This window comes from Myxocyprinus asiaticus, chromosome 25 (genome assembly GCF_019703515.2).
Source record: "Myxocyprinus asiaticus isolate MX2 ecotype Aquarium Trade chromosome 25, UBuf_Myxa_2, whole genome shotgun sequence".
Taxonomy (NCBI): domain Eukaryota; kingdom Metazoa; phylum Chordata; class Actinopteri; order Cypriniformes; family Catostomidae; genus Myxocyprinus; species Myxocyprinus asiaticus.
The window spans coordinates 38,883,859-38,907,135 of NC_059368.1; the positions used below are offsets into that span (position 1 = coordinate 38,883,859).

The window sequence follows — 23,277 nt, forward strand, 5'->3', positions numbered from 1 at the left end:
CTTTTTGGGTGAACTATTCCTTTAAAAAAGGTACATTCAAAACTTTGAAGCCAACCAAAGGTAAATAAGATTTTTGGCAATGTTTTTGGGTCATATGCGACTGCGAGGTAAAGCACCGCCCTTTTGCCTGCCGTTTTTTTTTTTTTTTTACGGCAGGGAATTGGAAAAAATAGCCGATGACTCCGGAGCAGGCATGAGCATGTCAGAATCTTACGGGAGCAGGACTGAAAAATCAGCGTAGACCTCTCCCTGCTGCCTTTTGCGGGTGGGAGCGGGACAGTTGCAGGGGGGAGAGGAATAAAATATGACATATTTTCTGCACAATGAATCCCGCGCAGACCTCTACTTGGGCACGTTACCAAGATGGCCGCCAAGTGGCCGTGAAAGGGACTTTTATTTTGAATAATGTCACTGAGTAGATGTTTGAGTAGATGTTTCCATTTTGTCCATGCCAATTTACAGTAATTTAAAAAATATTCCAGGTGTTTATCATTTTATTTTTCCTTTCTCCAACTGAAATATCTAAAAAAAATAAATAAATAAATAATAAAAAAAAACAATATTAAATTATTTGGCAATAATTTCATAGGTTTATCCTATGTCTTCGATTTTACTTACCATCTTGTGTAACTGATAGATATCCATAACTAACAAAATACAGTTCCTTAATGACATAATCCTCCAGTAAGTGCCATAATTTATAATAACAGCACATAAGAAAGTATTAGCAATGGATTGTATGAATCCTGTGATGTTTTGCATTATTTGCTGGTTCCATTCTGATAAAATAACAGAAAACGGTGTGATAATCTGAAATGTCCAAATTTGGCTACACAAATATAATTACATATTTTTAAGTTGACATGTAAGCTAACTCTGAATCCCTCACTGAGCAATGGCTAACTTTAGCACATTTCCATTATGTTAGGTGAACAAGGTCAAGTTATAATTAAAAAAGTTTAAAGCTTGACCAGAGCATTCTGAAAGGTGCTTTATAAAAAAATGCTTCTTTAAATTACAAAAAATAAATTAAGTTACAGAGCACAAAAGGTACCACATAACAGGAATAACCCAGCCTGTCAGGAAGCAGCCATGCCAAACTGAAACAAGTTTCAGCAGGAAGGCCATGCAACACGACACAGCACAAAAACCAATGTGCAAGACACACAAAGGGGATTTGGGTAGTGGCAGAGTGGTACATTGGATGTAGTGCTTGTTAGTCGTGGTGATGTATGATTGATGAATGAGATGATAAGGATCTGGTGAGGACATGCTATGAGTGCTGTTGAGGTATCAACTGCCAGAGTTCCCAGAGTTTCTCTTCGTTTGTTTATTTTTGGGATGTTCTGCTACTATAGGTGGAAATTTCCCTTGTTGGAAATCCTCTGTCAGTTACTGCCGACAGTCCTCGCAAAACAATGTGGAGACTTGGTGTTGGAGAAAAGACACTTTGTGAGTTATTGTGAGAGTCCCTGTGTTGATGTCAATTTCTATGTAACATTAGCGTGAGGACGTAAATGTCAGCATGATAAATCAATAACGAAAACGAAAAAGAAGTGTGGGAAGTTTGAGAGAGGGGTAAAGGGGGGGAACGTGAAAAGTCCTGGTAATACAAACCCATTTCCTCATTTTTTGAAACGAGTGTCTAGAATGAAACTCAAAGAATAAAGAAAGAAAGGGAGAGGGACACACGGCAAACCCCCCCAAATAAAAGGACAATAAGAATGATATCTACCAGACAATGTAGTTTGTTTACCATAGCGTGTCCAATGCCTGAGTGCTTTCAGGAACAAGGGGGGAGAAAGGAAATCAAAACAATAGTGAACAGAATGGTTGTTAATAAATGGATGAAATTAAAAGAGAAAGAAATTAATGATGAAGAATTAGGGTGTTAGTACATTAGTTTGGTTAGAAACAGGTTAGTAATAAAAAATGATCCCATGAATGATAAGTGTTAGTCTCAAAAAAGTGTTTCTTCCAAAAAGAAGATAAGAGATAGAGAGAATAGATTAAGAGTATAATGAGAAAAAGAGAGAAGAGAGGAGGTCCTTCAAGTTGGTCCACTCATACTATAGTCTAAAAACATCGGTGATGGTTGTGCTGCATCTTTTACCAGTCTGAACATAGGAGTGATATGAAAAATGCACTTACTTGTAAAGCCCTCATCATATTTTCACTCCATATAAATCTGTCTCAACTGCCAGTGAAGTCTAAGGTCAGCCAAACAAATCGAGCATGATGCCAAAGAAAACTCTTACCGAATCCATAAACATAGCCTACAGCTTCCCTACAGATATGAACACTCTTACTAATACTAAATAATTAAAAGCTTCATTCAGAAGAGAACACTTGGGGCCTTGTTTATAAAACGCATATATATATATATATATATATATATATATATATATATATATATATATATATATATATACTGATCACCCAACAACATTAAAACCTCTGAAAGGTGAAGTGAATAACATTTATTATCTCTTACAATCGCACCTGTCAAGGGGTGGGATATATTAGGCAGCTCTTGAATTTCATGTGTGGGAAGCAGGAAAAATGGGCAAGCATAAGGATCTGAGTGACTTTGACAAGGGCCAAATTGTGATGGCTAGACAACTGGGTCAGAGCATCTCCAAAACAGCAGGTCTTGTGGGGTGTTCCCGGTATGCAGTGGTTAATACCTACCAAAAGTGGTCCAAGTAAGGACAACCAGTGAACCGGCGACAGGATCATGGGCGCCCAAGGCTCATTGATGCACGTGGGGAGTGAAGGCTAACCCGTCTGGTCCGATCCCACAAAAGAGCTACTGTAGCACAAATTTAATACTTAATAAAAACTTAATGCTGGCCATGACAGAAAGGTGTCAGAACACACAGTGCATCGCAGCTGCGTATCCGCAGACCGGTCAGAGTGCCCATGCTGACCCCAGTCCACCACCGAAAGTGCCTATAATGGGCACGTGAGCGTCAGAACTGGACCATGGAGCAATGGAAGCAATGGAAGATGGTGGCCTGGTCTGATGAATCACATTTCTTTTAGATCATGTGGACGGCCGGGTGCGTGTGCGTCGTTTACCTGGAGAAGAGATGGCAGCAGGATGCACCATGGGAAGAAGGCAGGCTGGCGGAGGCAGTGTGATGCTCTGGGAAATGTTCTGCTGGGAAACCTTGGGTCCTGGCATTCATGTGGATGTTATTTTGACATGTACCACCTACCTAAAGATAGTTTCAGACCACGTACACCCCTTCATGGCAACGGTATTCCCTGATGGCAGTGGCCTCTTTCAGCAGGGTAATGCGCCCTGCCACACTGCAAAAATCGTTCAAGAATGGTTTGAGAAACATGACAAAAATTTCAAGGTGTTGACTTGGCATCCAAATTACCCAGATCTCAATCCAACTGAGCATCTACGGGATGTGCTTGACCAACAAGTTCGATCCATGGAGGCCCCACCTTGCAACTTACAGGACTAAATTATCTGCTGCTAACGTCTTGGTGCCAGATACCACAGGACACATTCAGAGGTCTTGTGGAGTACATGCCACGATGGGTCAGAGCTGTTTTGGTGGCATGAGGGGGACCTACATGATATTAGGCAGGTGGTTTTAATGTTGTGGCGGTAGGTCCATAAATTGCAAGTGAATGGTGGCCAGAACTTTGAAGCACAAAAAAGCACATAAAGGCAGTATAAAATTAATCCATAAGACTCCAGTGGTAAGATCTATGACTTTAGAAGCGATATGATAGGTGTGTATTAGAAACAGATAAATATTTAAGTCCCTTTTTACTCCAAATCTCAACTTTCACTTTCAGATGTGAAAGTGAAACTAAACAGGCAACACATGTGACTTTCAGATGTGAAAGTGGAGATTTAGAGTAAAAAAAGGACTTAATTATTGATCTGTTTCTCAGCCACACCAATCATGTCGCTTCTGAAAACATGGAATTTAACCAATGGCGTCGTATGGATTACTTTTATGCTGCATTTATGTGATTTTTGGAGCTTCAAAGTTCTGGCTGCCATTTACTTGCATTGAATGGACCTACAAAGCTGAGATATTCTTCTAAAATTAGTTGCTTGTGTTCAGCAGAAAGAAGAAATTCATTCATATCTGGGATGGCATGAGGGTGTGTAAATGATGAGGGAATTTTTATTTTTTGGGTGAACTATCCCTTTTGTGCTTGTGATATATTTTGAGTGTTAAAGCATAGTTCTGTAATAATAATAAGTTGTCAACATCGTAAAAATCCATAATTTTTTGTGTTGTGTGTTTTTTGGGGGGAGGGGGGTTAAGGGATCACATCGGATTTTGCCAAGGGCACCAAATAAGCCAAAACAGCCACTATATATGGTAACTGAAATGCATTTGAATGTTTCTGTGCAAATGCACCACCACGCCAATGTGCTATGACTTGATTTTCAGATGATTTTTAGTAATTCAAGTATGAACAAGTGACTGACTGAATGAATAAATTGAATGTGTAACCATGTGTAGATGCACAAGAATAGAATTCAAATTTGATTATGTATGTGTCATGCAAATGTTTATTTTGCTTTCGTAAGAAACCGGTCCTTCTTCCTACAGGTTTGAGGCCGCGTCGGTTAGCATGGGGGCGATTTGGGGACATCAATGGGACCACCTCCACCGGGTATCCCCCCACGGACCTCCCATTCCCCAGCACACTTGTTTTCCCTGGTCGGGCGCTCGGACAAGACCGCCGGCTCGTCTCAGGGCAAGTTCGACCTCTTGTTCGGAGACCGGGAAGACGATGAGTTATCGAGTGCAGCATCGGAGAGCGGGCTCGTCCAGTCGGACGCAGAGGCTTCGGCTGAGCTTCCTCCTTCGGGAATGGTCGCCCAGTCTCAGGCCGATGTGGAAATGACGGACATGCTTTCCCGGGCGGCTGCGAGCGTCAGGCTAGAGTGGAACCCTCCACTCTCCCCTGAACCCTCACGGCTCAACGATTGGTTCCTGGGCTCAGGGCGCTGCCCATGGCCATGCCCTGCCCCGCCCAGGTTCCTTTCTTTCCGGAAGTGCATGAGGAACTGACAAGATCGTGGGAGGCACCTTTTACTGCCCAGTCCCGGTCTTTCAGCCCCCAGCTCTCACTACCCTCAATGGTGGAGCGGCCAGGAGGTATTCGGTGATCCCATAAGTGGATAAGTCGCTCGCGGTGCACTTGTGTCCCGAAGCTCCCATCCAGGGCCTCTAGGTTTACATCATCGCTGATGACTAGGGCCTACGGTGCTGCTGGACAAGCTGCCTCCGCCCTGCACGCCATTGCTCTCCTGCAAATACACCAAGCCAAGGCGCTAAAAGAGTTTCACGTGGGTAGTTCTGACCCGGAATTGATGCAGGAACTGCGCTCGGCGACCAACCTCGCACTCCGGGCGACGAAGGTCACGGCGTGGTCTCTCGGGCAGGTGATGTCCACCCTGGTGGTCCAGGAGCAACACCTTTGGCTCAACTTGGTTGAGATGCGAGAGGCTGACAAGGCACGGTTCCTTGATGCCCCCATCTCCCAAGTTGGCCTGTTCGGCGACACCGTCGAGGACTTTGCCCAACAGTTCTTGGCGGTGAAGAAGCAGATGGGAGGCCATACAACACATCCTGCCCCGGCGCGGCTCAAGACCCCGCACCCCGTCTGCAACATCGGCTCCGCCGCAGCCCGCCCCCGTGGCCCAGCCCCAGCGTGGAGCCCAACGCAGAAAGCAGACACCACCTGGCCGGCCGCTAAGAACCCGAGGAAGGCTTCGAAGAGCCCCTGAGACGGACAACCCAGGGGCGAGGAGGCCTGCTTCTCTGGAGCTGGTGAACAGAAAACTCCATCCCCCGGCAGAGGGCCAGGAGGAGAATCTTTTGTTTCATTTTTTGCCACATGCCCAAGAGGCTGCGGTACCCAAAAGTTTGACAAAAGAGTGGTTTTCTCATTCCCTTGGACACAAGTCCAGTGCACATGGCCCATTTTTGCAGGTATGGCACTCCAGCAGCAGAACCCCCGCCCCTGTGTGCCCAGCTGTGGCACAAACACGCCCACATGGGGTTGGTTCCATTGGACTATGGGGACGAGATTCCTCCTCCCCCCTCCTCGGCCAATCTTATGGTGGGCGGCAGGAGCCAGGTAAGTGCTTCGATGTCCCTGGACTCAGCATGGCCACGAGGCTCGAGTCCCCTCGACGTGGCACCTCGAGCTCCGCCCCGCCATGAGGCCCCACTCGCTGGTACGTCCGATGTGATCATTCCCTTGGTCCCCCTCACCAGGAGTTTGGGCACGTGGCTCGCACTTTCCAACCCGTCGCGATCGCTGACCCGGACCGTCCGACTCGGATACGTGATTCAGTTTGCCAGGCACCCGCCCAGGTTCAGCGGTGTCTGCTTCACCTCGGTGAAGGGCAAGAACGCCGCTACCTTGCGTGCGGAGATCGCGGCCCTTCTGCGCAAGGACTCGATAGAGCCTGTCCCTCCAGCTGAGATGAAGAAAGGGTTTTACATCCCTTACTTCATCGTACCGAAGAAAGGCGGTGGGTTGCGACCAATCCTGGACCTGCGAGTACTGAACCGGGCTTTGCACAGACTCCCGTTCAAGATGCTGACGCAAAAATGCATTCTAGCAAGCGTCCGGCATCAAGATTGGTTCGCGGCGGTAGACCTGAAGGACGCGTACTTCCACATTTCAGTCTTACCTCGATATAGACCCTTCCTGCGGTTTGCCTTCGAAGGCCAGGCGTACCAGTACAAGGTTCTCCCCTTCGGCCTGTCCTTGTCCCTCGCGTCTTCACGAAGGTCGCAGAGGCAGCCCTTGCCCCGCTAAGGGAAGTCGGCATCTGCATCCTCAACTATCTCGATGACTGGCTAATCCTAGATCACTTGTTGAGTTGCTGTGCACACACAGGGACCTCGTGCTCTGGCACATCAGCCGACTGGGGCTTCGGGTCAACTGGAAAAAGAGCAAGCTCTCCCCGGTTCAGAGCATCTCTTTTCTCGGTTTGGAGTTGGACTCAGTCTCGATGACGGCACGCCTCATGAACGAGTGTGCACAGTTGGTGCTGAACTGTCTGAAGGCATTCAGATGGAGGACAGTGGTTCCACCGAAACTTTTACAGAGGCTCCTGGGGCATATGGCATCCTCAGCGGTGGCCACACCGCTCGGGTTGATGCATATGAGACTGCTTCAGCACTGGCTTCAGGCTCGAGTCCTGAGATGGGCATGGCGCCATGGGACACATAGCGTGGCCATCACGCCGATCTGTCGCCGCCTCTTCAGTCCTTGGACCGACCTTGCATTTCTACGGGCAGGGGTTCCCCTAGAGCAGGTCTCCAGGTGCATCTTGGTTACAACAGATGCCTCCATGACGGGCTGGGGCGCCGTATGCAATGGGCACACAGCAGATGGCACCTGGACTGGCCCGCGGCTGCATTGGCACATCAACTGCCTAGAGTTGTTGGCAGTACTGCTCGCCCTGTGGAGGTTCCGGCCTTTGATCCAGGGCAAGCACGTGTTGGTCCGGATGGACAACACAGCGACAGTAGCGTACATCAACCTTCAAGGCAGTCTACACTTCCGTTGCATGTCACAACTCGCCTCAAGTCGCTGCGAGCCACTCACCTTGTGACCTCAACACCACGGCGGACGTCACAACAGGTTACGCTCAGAGGAGAGTGGAGACTCCACCTCCAGGTGGTCCAGCTGATTTGGAGTCGATTCGGTTGAGCACAGGTAGACCTGTGTTGCTTCCCGGGAATCCTCCCACTGCCCGCTTTGGTACGGCCTGACCGAGACACCCAGTATAGACGCACTGGCAAGTATGCGTTTCCCCAGTGAGCCTACTGGCACAGACCCTGTGCAAGGTCAGGGAGGATGAGGAGCAGGTCATCCTAGTAGCAGGATGCGGTGGTAGACACGATCACTCAGGCTAGGGCTCCCTCTACGAGGCGTCTGTATGCCTTGAAGTGGCGTCTGCTCGCTAAGTGGTGTTCTTCCCGACGCGAAGACCCCCAGAGATGTGCAGTCAGATCGGCGCTTTCCTTCCTGCAGAAGAGGCTGGAGGGGCGGCTGTCCCCCTCCACCTTGAAGGTGTATGTAGCTGCTATTACGGCTCATCACGATGCAGTAGATGGTAAGTACTTGGGGAAGCACAACTTGATCATCAGATTCCTGAGAGGCGCTAGGAGGTTGAATCCCTCCAGAGCACACTCTCTGTAATCCTTCAGAGTCTACGGGGAGCTCTCTTTGAGCCCTTGGAGTCAGCTGAGCTTAAGGCACTCTCTTTGAAGGCTGCCCTCCTGACTGCGCTCATGTCCATCAAGAGGGTAGGGGACCTGCAGGCATTCTCTGTCAGCGAATCGTGCCTGGAGTTCGGTCCGGGTTACTCTCACGTGATCCTGAGACCCCGACCGGGCTATGTGCCCAAGGTTCCCACGACCCCTTTTAGGGATCAGGTGGTGAACCTGCAAGCACTGCCCCAGGAGGAGGCAGACCCAGCCTTGGCATTGCTGTGTCCGGTGCGAGCTTTACGCATCTATTTGGATCACACGCAGAGCTTTAGAAGCTCCAAGCAGCTCTTTGTCTGCTTTGGTGGACAGCAGAAAGCAAGCGCTGTCTCCAAACAGAGGATCACCCACTGGGTCATTGAAGCCATCGCGATGGCATATCAGGCTCAGGACGTGCCACCCCCTACGGGGTTACGAGCCCACTCTACCAGGAGTGTGGCGGCCTCCTGGGCCCTGGCCAGTGGTGCCTCTTTGGCAGACATCTGCAGAGCAGCGGGCTGGGCAGCACCCAACACCTTTGCGAGGTTCTACAATTTCCGGGTTGAGCCGGTCTCATCCCATGTATTGGCAGGCACGAGCAGGTAAGTTCCGGGACATCTAGCCGGGTGTACCGCTTGTGCATAGTGCCTTTCCCCTCCTCTGAGGTGAAGCCGTGTGCTCTTGACTCCCAGTCATGTTCACAGACTGTGATCCCTGGATGACTTTCCTCCTTAGCCCTGTGGAAGTTGAGTTTGCGGAGAAACTCGCTGCTGGACCAGTACGTGCGCTAATGAGCCCCTGTACCAAGGTAGGTGCTCCACATGTGCTGGTTCCCCAAAGGCAACCCCATGTGATATCTTCCGCAAAATCGTTTCCCTGTCGGTAAACTGTGTCTTCCTTGGGCAGAGGCCCCTCCGCCCCGGTCACCATGCTTTGTAGAAACTCTTCCCCCTTCGGGACCTCTCCACATGACATACTTCTGACAAGACTTGGTAAGACTATGTGATGTATTTCCACTCAAAATACTCCCCCCCCCCCCCTTTTTATTTTTTGGGTGGGGTGTGGTCTCCACGGTGTCTTCCCCTTGGGAGGGACACCCACTGACGTGGACACTTATAGCTCCCAGTCGATTAACAAATTCCACTCTTTTTGGTGAGAAAAAAGAGGAAAAGAGGCCTCGGCTGGGCTAGCCTGTCCCTATTTGTTGGGCAGTCGACTTGTTTCCGAAGGACCGTTCAACCCTCATAAGAGCGTTGGGGGAGGTTACGTGACAGCCTGGTGCGCTGGCTACGAGGCACACAGCGGTCTGCCCGTCTCGCACCGCCAGTCCACGTAACACAGTTCAGGTAGTTGTGGCGTCTTGTATAGAGACCCCTAGTGTCACTACATCGACACAACGTCGAGTGAGTGACAGATAGGGAATGTCATGGTTACTTTCGTAACCTCCGTTCCCTGATGGAGGGAACGAGATGTTGTGTCCCTCTTGCCACAACGCTGAACTACCCGTTGAAATGGCTGGGACCTGGTCTCGGCTCCTCAGCACAAAACCTGAATGAGTGGTTGCATACCAGCTCCTTTTATACCCGTATGTCCGGGGAAGTGGCATGCAAATTCCACTTGCCAATTCCCATTGGCATTTTTTCAAAAGATCAGAGGTGTTTGGGGCTCCCAAGAGTGACCCCTAGTGTCACTACATCGACACAACGTCTCATTCCCTCCATCAGGGAACGGAGGTTACCAAAGTAACCATGATGATTCTAACAGTGATTTTTAAAATGTGATTTGAAAAATCTTCACTGCTTAGGTTAATGAACTGAAATAGTTCACAAACTACACTTTAATAATGTCATGCATGCATTTTTATAATGTGTTCTGTCCTGCAATATAATGGTATTTGTGGATGTTCTGTGGTAAGAGTACATGTTCTCATTCATGCGTGCAAGTTTTTTAAGGTGATTCGTGATAATAATAAAGCAAGATTGATTTAGGGGGAAAGAAATCATATACATACAGTACAGATGTTTCATTATTCATTCATGTGTACATTTAAGATAATTATCGCACATTTAGGGTGATTAAACACATGTCTTTATAAATGAGGCCCCTGGTCTCTTCTGTGAAGAAAACTATTTTAAGATTCACTGCAAAACTATTTGTTCAACTAAATTAAATTGCTAGCAAACCAAGTCTTATCATTGGTCTTGACTGAGCAAGGCACCTGCATCTAAAACCTTTACATTTAAAGTGTAATAACTGTCCACCACTGTCTAAAGTGTTGCAAGACTATTTCTAAGCTGAAACTTTCAATGTTTGCATTCACGTGTAGAGCTTTGGAGCCTAAACAGGAAGGATTTAAGGTTGAGCTTTACGTTTTCTCAAGTCAGGGAAATAAAGACTCCAAGATTTCAGAATACAAGAGGAATTAAGAACATTGCCATCCGGCACTATTAGGAAAACAATTTACAAATTACAATGTAGCTAAATGTTTTCATATTTTAGTAGTGACAGTTCCAAAAAAAGTTCCAAATGATTACTGATTTCAAACTATATACAACATAACTACATTTGAACTAAAAACTGCCTAGTTTTCCAGCTAGCTGTGAGGAGTGTAAAGAGTGGCCGTCGTCTCGTGATTACCTGTCTCAGGTTGCGTGTCACTTTGATGTCATGCCAGGCATTGTCATTGAACTTTCCATTGACAGGCTCAACGATGGCCTCGAAAGCTCCAGAGCCCAGGTTGATGACCAACGAAACGGCACCGTCCTTCAGTGCTAGGTTAACGTAGTCAGCCGACTTGCCTGTGTGGAGGATGAGACCATTGCGTTGCCAGGTCTTAAAGGACAATGTGATCTCATCGCTGCTGCTCTGGATGGGATTCTGTGACAAGTCGTAGCAGAAGAACTCCGAACCCCTGAATGTCGCCACATTTTCCTCTCGTGCTGAAAACAAGCAAGAATGTAGATTAAAACGTGAATTTCTAAATTTAGTTTTCGAACTTTAAGGAGCAAATTGATGAAATACAAGACTGAACAAGATGAGACATCTAAAGTCTCTGGGGGGACATTACTCCACACGGATCACACATTGCATCAATTCAAATGTGTTCACACTTAAACAATAGTGAGCACAATTCAGAGAATACATTTTCACTCAAAAATTTAATTTCTACTCCAAGGATGGTTAGGTTTATGGTTGGGGTTTGGTTAAAGGGTACAGTTAATGAAATATGCATTCCTGTTGACTGTATTACATCATTTATAACTAATCGCTTTTGGTGCCACTCTGTTGCTATTTCAACCAGAACCTCACATGTGCTCACATGTTTAACAACACTTCCAGCTTTGGCCACTGGGGGCAGATTGAATTTGAAGTTCTCCAATTTTGGAGGTAATCCACCGGTGCTGAATAAAAGTTTCTCACTGCACAAAAGAAATCATCTGCTCGCATGTCACCAGCTTCAACTTTTTTAATGTCAGAGGGTATGAATGATTCCTCCAGCCTGGCCTGCAAGACTTTTCTCAGGCCATGAATGTGCACAGCTATGGCTGTGCACAACAGAATGATAAGCAAAAAGTCCATCACTTGTGTGCACCTTGTCAGATTATGAACTTTGCTTCACAAAAAAAGAAAATCGCTAACACTTGGTGTGGCACACTTACTTTTAGCAGCATCCACATGCTTTTTTGTATGAACATGCTGCGCGATGTCGGTGTGGCCTCCATTGGAGATGGAAAAGCGAGCTCCACAAATCTCACACTTCACTTTACGAGGCTCTGTCTGTTACTCCTTTTTTAGAACTTTTAACTCTTTTTGAAGATCCACATTACATGTACATGCATGCTTCTTTGACATTTTTTCATCTGTGTGCTCTTTCAAAAGGACTCTTCAATCAGTTCACTAACTGGACATCTATTGATAGGGAATTGTGACTGGATAGTTTAATCCAATCATGTACTTCAAATATCACAGTGTGATTTTATTGGTTTTACAAGCTTTATCCTTGACTACCTTTGATTATAATACTTATGTGACTTAGAAAGCCACAGAGGCAATAGAGAAAGTTTAGGAGAGGGGAAATATGGGACAAAACACGATTTTTTTAGATTAATTCGGGACACTAGAAAAAGTGCTTTATTACGGGACTGTCCCGGGAAAAACGGGATGTCTGGCCACCCTACAAATAAAGGTTATTCCGGTATCCAACATTTGAAGTATGTCATTAGTGTCTGCAAATTACTCTGCAGTAAAGAACAATGGCAAACGTCTTCATAAATCTGTGCAGGCTTGTTGATTTCATGCAAACTGTTCACTGCTCACCAAAGCATGCATCAGAACTCACTGTCAGCTCCCCTCTGAGCAAATTACAGGGCCAGAAAGGTGAAAAAACAGGATGGGAAGAAAGAAGAGAAGTAAGAGGGGGTTGCGGTGCTGACAGAGACAGAGAGACAAAAGGGGAAGAGAGATTGAAAGCATGGAGCGTACACTAAGATTGCATCTTGTAGTGAACTGAGGTCAAGGATGTGTTTTGGATGAAAGCATGCGTGTGTTTCAAGACGTGACTGGACTGGGACAATCCAGGTGAAGGAACAAATTCAAAAATCAAAATATCATTATGACAGTCTTTTTTGTACACATTGAAGTAATGAGAATTGGGGGGGTAAAACGTGCCTAACAGTCATGAAAATAATGTCACAATGTAAAAATCATAATGGCCGTAAAAATATCTTACATTTTTTTATTTTTTTGCAAAATATAATTTCTTAGTGGTTTTCTTTAATTATGGAGTAAAATAGGATCATATTATTTTTCTTTGGTGAGAATCACCCAACTGGCATCACCCACAGTGTACAATAGACTGGCATGTCTTAAGGTCAATATTAGGTCAAAAATGGCTAAAAAGAAACAGCTTTCTCTAGAAACTCGTCAGTCAATCATTGTTTTGAGGAATGAAGGCTATACAATGCTTAAAATTGCCAAAAAACGGAAGATTTCATACAAAGGTGTATACTACAGTCTTCAAAGACAAAGGACAACTGGCTCTAACAAGGACAGAAAGAGATGTGGAAGGTCAGATGTACAACTAAACAAGAGGATAAGTACATCAGGTTCTCTAGTTTGAGAAATAGACACCTCACATGTCTTCAGCTGACAGCTTCATTGAATTCTACCCGCTCTACACCAGTTTCATGTACAACAGTAAAGAGAAGACTCAGGGGTGCAGGCCTTATGGGATGAATTGCAAAGAAAAAGCCACTTTTGAAACAGTAAAACAAAAAGAAAAGGTTAGAGTGGGTAAAGAAACACAGACAGTGGACAACAGATAATTGGGAAAGAGTGTTATGGATCTTAACTCCATTGAGCCTTTGTGGGATCAGCTAAACTGTAAGGTGCGTGAGATGTGCCCGACAAGACAGCCACAGCTATGGCAAGTGCTACAGAAAGCGTGGGGTGAAATGTCACCTGAGTATCTGGACAAACTGACAACTAGAATGCCAAGGATCTGCAAAGCCGTCATTGCTGTACGTGGAGGCTTTTTTGATGAGAACTCTTTGAAGTAGTTTAAGAAGTTCTGAAACTTTTTTCAAATTGTAATAGTAATTTTTCTCGTTATTAATGTCCTAACTATACATTGTGATCAGTTGAATGCCATGTTGGTGAATAAAAGTACCAATCTCTTTCCATAAGCGCAAAATCTATACATTATTCCAAACTTTTGGCCGCCAGTGTACACGCAAGAATAATCGCAGCGATCTTGATTGAACTGTGTCTAAATATATTCTGATACACAAAGCAAAATTTGCAAGTGAATTGTGCTAGTCACATCTGGATTTTATAGCTAATAATTAAAATGTGCCTCTTGACATTTTTACATGTGAAATAGACCCGTCTGCTGCAAGGAGTACTAATATAAAAAGAACAGTCACGTGACAATTACAGTTCAGCTAAAACATTACATCCGCTGTGTCTGAATAGCCATACTTCCCTACTATATACAGTGGTATGCCATAAACAGTATGCAAATGGCGTAGGGTGTTCGAATTCATGAACCAGTTAGAGAGAAAAAAACATGGATGACCTACTATTCCAAAGAGATTCTGAAGTGCGGATCGATTGGACACTTTTCTATCCCATAATGCCTTGGGCTGCATGTACCAGCCAAGCAACTGCCACAGAGATGAATGGGAATGCTAACATATTTCTCTCTCCATGTACAGTATATTAGATCTTCTTGGGGTTGCACAGTCAAAAAATACCAGTTCCACTGGCATATACAAGTGGCCTTGCTACAGCGACATAGGTAAACACATTCAAAAGAAGTCAGGTCATGTTTGCTCAGAGTGCATATATGGATTTCCAATATCTGGAAAACCCTCAAATAAATTATTAATGCATACAGGAGATGCAAGGTTGTACAGAATACTGTAAATATTAAAAGGAATAACTTATCAGTTTAGAGGTGTGAAGCGAAATGTATTCCCTCATGTTTGCTTAGTCTACACTCAAAGATGAGAAAATAAATCGAGCAAATATTCTCATCTGGGCAGTTCTTGATGTTAGATTCCCTCACAGCTTTCATAGGTCAACACATGTATCAGTATAACTGGATGTTTTTCCACAACAGTCTGTAGGATCTATTAACACCTGACCTCATGTAATCTTACGGGGGCTTCTGGAGAGGACAGTCTCACCATCAATGCTGTATCACAGTTACATATCAACTCAGCCTTATCAGGGTCATCTACAGACAGCCTGTTCTGATGTCACTGACTCTGAGAGCACTAACACAAGTTATTTCCATTGGAACATTACAGGGTCATGTGGAAATGTCTATATGGCCAAAGCCACACTGTAAACATTTTCGATACATTTTCTGTAATTTCCTGGCTACTAGCTATACTATATATATATATATATATATATATATATATATATATATATATATATATATATATATATATATATACACTGTACATGCTGTACATACACACTACTGTTTAAAAGTTTTAGAACACTAAGATGTTTATTTTTGTTTTTGAAAGAAATTGATACTTCTGTTCACCAAGGAGGCATTAAATTCACAAATTACAATAAAGATTTATAATGTTACAAATTACTATTTCTATTTACATAAAATTAGATACAAAATTATTGCTGTATTCTTTAAAATTTCTGTTCGTCCAACAAACATTTATAGCAACGCAAGTGTTGGAATTTACTGTATGTACATTAGTACAGCAATTGTTAAAATATATTATATTAATTCTGTATAATAGCATAAATTGCTCAATCAAATTATGTTTCAACTCACTCAATTTTCTCTGTTACAATATAAAAACGGATGTATTCTGGATTGTTTTCTCCATAATGGTGACTTCAAAAAAAGCAACTTATTTACAACTATTACTCCATAAGGCAGCTCTTTTTTAAAAATAATTAATTAAATAAATAAATAAATACAAATATTATTATGACAAAAATTGCCAGGCCTGCATTGATTTCACAGTAAAATTCTACAGTATAATATTGTAAGAAAGTATTGTTAAATCTTGTGAAATCCAAGTAATCTTACAGTGCAAAGATTCAAAGCATATGTTAGCTTTATTACTTGTTTAAATGAATGAATTCAACCATCTTATTGATAAATCAATAGTAAATGTCCTCCCAGGCCAGCAGAACACTATCCTGCAATATCTGAGATGGAATAATGATCTACTAAAGTGGAAGTGATAAAAACAGCACATGCTTTGCATTCTGTTTATTTTACATTGATTGTCACTCACTGGGGAAGTTTAATTTTCTCTGCTGCTCCTTCTGCAGCTCATCATGACGAGCTTTGATTTCAAAATCCAATGGAGGCAATTAGCTACCTCATTTACATGTCCCTGATCCGCATCAGGCCTGACATTTGGCTTGGCAGCGCTAAAACCGTTCCTTATGCAGATAGCCCTGCCGTCATCAGGGAGTGCCCTTTCACCCTGACTAACCCCAATTAATCATTTGTGTGTCTGACCTGTGGCCTAGCGGTTAGCACACACATTCTGACATATTAAACTATAGTGCTCAAGTGGGTGGTGTCAGTTTGAACCTGGAGTGCATGCCACATTTCCCTACCCAGTTTCGCCTTCCCATAGGAAACAAATGAAATCTCTTTAAAATCACAATAGTCTCCTAGACAGCATTGAGATCAAATGGAAAATTTAGCGCAAGTCTCCTGCTTCTCAAAATTTCCTCCTTAGCAAATAACTCCAATACTCTCACATGTGTCCCTGTTATATATATATATATATATATATATATATAATGTTGGTTTGAGTATTTCTGTAACTGCTGATCTCCTGGGATTTTCACACGCAACAGTCTTTAGAGTTTACTCAGAATGGTGCGAAAAAAACAAAACAACCAATGAGCAGTAGTTCTGTGGATGAAAACGCCTTGTTGATGACAAGAGGTCAACGGAGAATGGCCAGACTGGTTCGAGCTGACAGAAAGGTGACAGTAAACCAAATAAACAAGCGTTACAACAGTGCTATGCAGAAAAGCATTTCTGAACACACAACACGTCAAACATTGAGGCGGATGGGCTACAACAGCAGAAGACCCCTCCGGGTACCACTAATGCAGTCTCAGTTTTCTCAGTTTATATATATATATATATATATATATATATATATATATATATATATATATATATATATATATATATATATATCCGTTATATACAGTATATAATTTGAATTCTAGACATGTGACATTTCAAACTAAAAATTGTGACAATTGTTTTTTTATATATACAGTATTAGCATATTTTTGTTTTGAATTTTTTAGAGGTTAAATTAGCTGTAAATATTCAAATTTTAAAATTACAGGTTCACATATTCAGATTAAGAAAAAAAATACAGGTTGGAATTCACCCTATACTACATCAGACTCGTCAGAGAATAATGGTAGCTCTGTGATTGGCCAAAATGCTCAGTTTGACTATTCTGATAATCTCTAATTTTCCCTGTGATACACAGAAGCTTGACTTTTGTCCTATTTTTTTTTTTAAATATATTTTTTAATTTTTTTAATGATCTGAATTTCTGAGTTTTTGTATCTGTAATTTTAAAATCTGAATATGTACAGCTAATTCCACCTCTTAAAAAAATCTAAACCAAAAAATCTGTTGTTTAAATTGAACATATTTATAAAATATACCACAAAAATATTTAATTGTATTAAATGTCACATGTATAGAAATAACAGAATTCAGATTCACATACTTTAGTAATTGTTCTAGCTCCATACTGTCTAGAGCTCCAGAACAGATCTCTCAGCTCTGCTCAGATTTGCCAAGATACCAAAGTCTGTAATCAAAAGTCAGATTTCAGTATGAAACATTTCTCATCAAATTCTTCCAAAAAAAAAAAAAAAAAAAAAAAATGTCATAATATTTTTCTAACCACATGAATTTTCTGCAAAACTTTTTATTTTCAAAATTGACTAGTCAGTGTGTTGCCTGAATGACTAGTCGACTAATCTTTTTAAGGAAGCCCTGAATAATTAGGCTGGTTTTGGGATCACTGGATCCAGATCAGATGAGTTTATACGGGGGCAATCACACAGGACACATTGTTGTGTTCAAAAACAGCTAGAGGGAGCACAGTGGAATGAAACAGAATGCTGGGGTCTTGAGACAGATTTTAAAACTTGTCACTATTTTTATCTTGACACAGAGTAAAAAATCAAACAAAACAATGTTCATGATGCAAAACAAGAGTCTAAGATATCCCCCGTTCACTTCCACTGTAAGTGCCTCACTGTAACCCAGATTTTTTTTTTTTTAAAGAAAAGAAGGGACAAGTCAAAATAAATTTTTATGGTAATCAATATTATGCCACAAATGCTGTCGATTGAACTTAACTTGTGTTGAACCCGAAATATTCCTTTCAAGGGAATTAATTTAAAGATGCAACTTTTCAGAGAGGTTTTTACCATGCAGCATGCAAATAAAACTACTGTTGCCAAATAAAATCTACAAAATACATACAGTAAATCTAAGAGAGAAAAGCTAAAACTAGTCATCCTCACTAATTACCTATTTAACTAGACTGGTCTTTTAAGCAGGGTTATCAACAAAAGTGTCAAATGAGCCAAAATAAATGAACTGCTTGTGCTCATCTTCTGACGCTTCAATTTAAAAAAAAACTAAATGTGCATTCATGCCAACAGGGGTCGCCATTTTGAGCTAGACAATATCTGCTCTGTTTTATTGCATTTTAGTCTTTTGAAGGGTTGTTTTCGCACCCTTAATGCTGCTGCAGATTTAGTCATCTTGGCAGCAGGCCTGCTACTGGCTTCGGTAATGTGCCATGAAGAATCCACAGTGGCAGCGGCCAGCGGTGTAACACACCCCACCGTGCCTCCGAAACGCATCTAGCATCCGCTAACACAAGCACTGCAGATATCAGGCTAAAAATGGAAGGCTAATTTCTGCACGACAATGCCGGAGAATGACTTAAGAGTGGGAAGCGGTTCTCCTACATGCTGATGAATCAGGACCAAAGAGAGCGGGCTTAGAAGCAGTCATGTGCACAAATGGTGTGCTGTGAATGAGAGTGGGCAGGACTCAAGGGTGACCGTACAGTAACCTGCCAGCTAACACAGCAGCCCTAGCGGAAAACAAGATGCTGGCTGTGATGTGTTTTGTCAAATTCAAACGTAAACAAACCGGTAATATCTCTGAATGACAACACACTCAGTGCGCAGATGGTTTCAGCAGTGAATACAAGAGAACAGAGGGAGGGTAGCTTTTGTGTAATGAGGAAATTAATCAAATTTCCCTTCTCTATCCACAAGTGGTTACTGAATGCAAAAGTAGTGCCACAGGCCTTGTTCAGACGGATTGCAAAAATTGTATTTTATTGTCAATTTACTGACAATAAGATTTATTGTAATCTCGAATTGGTGTAGTTTATTTGTAGTCTGACCTGTAAAAAAAACAACAACAAAAAAAAAAAAAACACATGAAATCTGATTTTCACAAGCAAGCACAGGTTTTTGTTTATGCGTCTCAGTCTGAACCATCAGATCAGATTTAATGCATTTTTTTCCTCATTTGTTGTGCAACGGGTTGTTACGTCAAGTGCTGTGACAAGAAGACTTCCTTTAAACATTGATGACAACCACCAGGAATGAAATAAAAAATGCACTCATGTAAGGTAACCCACAAACGTCTGACAGGGGCAGGTTGGGGGTGTGCGTGGGTCCCTGAAATCTAATCCCATCAAGAGAGGCAGTGATTCGGAGAGCTGGGTGCCTCGCTGTGAAGGTCAAGCTCAGTGGAAGACTGATTACACAGCGATTAGCGATGTGAGTCCGTTAAACACACTCTCCCTAAGACCCACCGTGATTTTAGTAGGAAAATCACAGTTTTACAACCAACAAGATCACACGGGAAGTCAGCATGTTGTTTTTGAGAGTTCTGGTACCCTCGGATTGGCCACTTTATACTGACTCACCAACAAGCGCCATATCCAATCAGATGTTTTCACATCAGCTCCAACATGTTTACCTTCCCTGTGGCATGACCAGAAGTGTGTTGCATCAGCAGCACAGGAGGCCTGGGTTCAGATCCCATGCTGAAACCAGAAAGTAATTGTGTTAGCATAATCAGTGATGAGTAAGATTCGGGGGTTGCATTTTTCCCTCTAAGATTAATTTTTTTCTCCTCTAATGGTTACGTTTATTTTTGGGTACAGTTTATAAAATATGCATTCTTCTTCACTGTATTACAGCCTGTAAAGCTGAGAAAAAAACGTCACAACTCGCTTTTGGTGCCCCTCCATGGACAATAAACCCAAGAAATGGAGCTCACATGTGCCCATACGCCCCACAGCAGTTACCACTTTGGCCACTGGGGGCAGTGTTTCACATTTTGTAAAGCATAGAACGGTTTTAGCTAAAGAAAAGTCAGCCTACTGTTTCCGATTTCACTGTGAGATCAGTCTGGTATAACACAGATGAAAGAAAACTACATTTGTTCCCAGACATTTCCTTTCTTAAAATAAAGTATTGGAAAGGAAGCTTACTAAAATGTGATGCCTGTATTGTATCGATTTGAAAATCTAAGTTGACGCTTCACAATAAATAAGAACTCCATGATGTCTACTGTGCTATGAAAGAGCAACCTCTGCATAATAAACTTCCCTCTGGGTATGTAGAGAGAGTTTATTCCTCAACAGTCTATAATGGAGATCTCCAACAATGGAGGCAGACTCACGCACAGAGAGAGCCAGTAGAATTTTAATTTGACCTCATGGAGTGCTCAGCATCATCGGCCCACTTGACCTTGTGTAATATTTAATAGCAGTATTAAATGGGCAGACTATGGCATGTGCTGACCACAGTAAATTATGTAAGTCACTGAAGATTCATCTTTTGCATGCCAAAAGCTGGTTCATGTTCCAAAATACAATAGAATTTGATTGGATGCTCAGCCATTGTCGTCAAAAACAAAAGATATGGTAAGCATTTTCTACTACCTTTTAGAAGTTGATGACCCTTTTCCTAATTCTGCATGATTATATAGTTAGTTGCGTTTTAATATCCGCATTTACATCTTTTTTTTTTTTTTTTTTTTTTTTTAGAACAGACCAGTAAACCACCAGTTGAAAACCACTGCTTTAGTCAATCCTGCTGGTGAATTGTATGTCACAGATCTTACTTAGGTTAAGGGTATGGGTAAGGGGTTAGACTTTATGGTTAGGTTTAGATTTGGGTTAGGGGTTAAACTTAGGAAAGGTTGCAATAACAGTGTTTGTTGGTTCATTTATTATTCTGTAGTGGAGTGAAAGTAATATGTTTTTGTATGAGCCAACTTGGTACGATTTCTTATGATTACACCATCTCGTACTATTACTTGTTATGAGAATTGGATGTTGATTCTCTTAGAATTCCTTGGTGGAAATGAAAATAGACAGAAAAAAAGTAAATTCTTGACATAAATTAAGAGTATAGAACTATAAAATGTGTACAGCATAGCTTCGATTTTTGGAAAATGTAATGAGAAATTATTTCTCTGACACTGATAGCAGACTTTGGTACTCGGCAAATCACAGCACAGTTTGAGACATTATTGAGATCTCTGATGAAACTCTAGAGGAGACACTTGAGATTACATGGGTGTTTTTTTTTTTTTTTTTTTCTGGGGAGAAAAATCTGAGAAGCAGGAGTCTTAACTACGTGTGACTCCGCTGCCTCATGCATGGACTCGATATTTTGGATTCGCTACATGCAACTCATAATTTAAATAAATTTAAACCCATTGCATACTGTTCAGGACACTCTAAGGAGTCATTTAAGGGTTAAACTTCTGACGCACTGAGTCACGTGACCAAACACCATGGTGTCGATTTCCGTGAACTGCATCTATGGGCGCATCACCAACAAAAGTGCCTCTGGTAAGAAACCTCTTAAAAAAAAAAAAATCACTGAAAACTGTTTGTTGTAAAGAGTAGCATCTCTAGTTTCATTTGATATGCTGCTTTAAATATTTCATTCATTTTTCATGAACATGAAGTACTCGGATTCGTGTTGTGGAGCGGATTTTTGACAGACATTCCAAAAACATGTTCGTTATTTTGAATAACTTTTCACAGTAACCAATCTGTGGGTCATTTTGCTTCATTTTAATATACATTTTGTTATATTTTATTTTGTTATCACTACAATATGTTTCTATTCATTAACATTAGAATATGCATTACTGTATATTTACCATGCATTTTCACATTAAGAATAAAAGTATTCATGCAAAAGCTGAAATGTGTTGCTTTCAGAGGCTTTATATGGAGTTAGGATGAAAATAAGGTGCATTTTTAACTGTTCTGAGACCAGTGCAGAAAGACAGAACACTGGAGGTTAAGTTATTTACTAAATAGGGAGTAAGGGAACAAGGGTGCATCCTATAGCTTTCTGTGCAGCTAAGTGCATTCACTCCTAAAATCCGACCAAAATTTCAGGCTGCAGATGATGTTTGGACCACTCAACATTTTTATAATGTATAATTTTATTTTAACAAGGTTGGCAGTGATTTGATGATGGCCATCACATTTTATCAGAATTATTTATTCAGCTGTAATGCCTATAACGTCTCAAAAACATGAATAGCCAACACTCCTGGCACATAATAAACTATTTGATTAAACAAATCTGACTTTCTATAGCTTGATATTACTTAAAATTTCACAACTTAGTCCCGCTGTCCACATATGTGGACATCAATTTTTAGTAAAACTATTTGCTCTAGAATTTTTTTTACATTTTCGTTTTGTTTTTTTTGCTTGTTTATTAGGTGCTACTAGCTACAAAAAAATAAATAAATACATAAATAAAATTATGAAAAATGCACAGCAGTCATGCGGAGGTCTCAGGAGGTTAAGCAAAAGTATCACTTTGCTCTCCATTTAATCTGACTGCTGTCTAGGAGAAAGATTTTTGATGTTAAAAGAATAGTTCTGCCAAAAAAGATAATGCTAAGGCCATAAAGGCAGCATAAAAGTATTCTATACAGCTCAAGTGGTTTAATCCATGTCTTCTGATGAAATATGATCAGTTTGAGGTGAGAAACAGACCATAATGTAAATCATTTTTCATTATAAATCTTGCCAGCTGCAGTCTCCTAAATGCGATCCTGGTCTGAAGCTCGATTTAATTTCCTAGCACCTGATGCATGTGCAGAGTGCTGAACACACACTCTGTGTTTCGCAGAAAAAAAGAAAGTCATATGAGTTTGAGATGGCATAAGGGTGAGTGTAAGGGGGTTTAGAGGAAAGGAGGAGGCGAGAACCGGCTTGACAACTTAATAATTTATTAAACAAAAACCCAACCAAAAACCACACAACTAAAAACACAGCACAGCTGTCTGTAATTCTCTCTCTCCCGAACTGTCGTCCCCGGCCGCCTTTATCCCTCGCGCGCCCCATCAGGCTGATTGGGGACCGGGTGTGTCTCATTCCAGCCCGGCCCCGCCCTCCTC

The 23,277-nt window shown here is 42.2% G+C and overlaps 1 protein-coding gene across 1 annotated transcript in view; it reads right to left on the reverse strand.

Moving 5' to 3' along the window:
- The window catches only part of LOC127415771 (neurexin-3b-like), a 558,207-nt gene that overhangs the window by 371,836 nt on the left and 163,094 nt on the right, over positions 1 to 23,277 (reverse strand). The window contains exon 5 of the mRNA XM_051654668.1: positions 10,896 to 11,197. Within this exon, the coding sequence (XP_051510628.1) occupies positions 10,896 to 11,197 (302 nt within the window). The remainder of the gene's footprint in view (positions 1 to 10,895; positions 11,198 to 23,277) is intronic.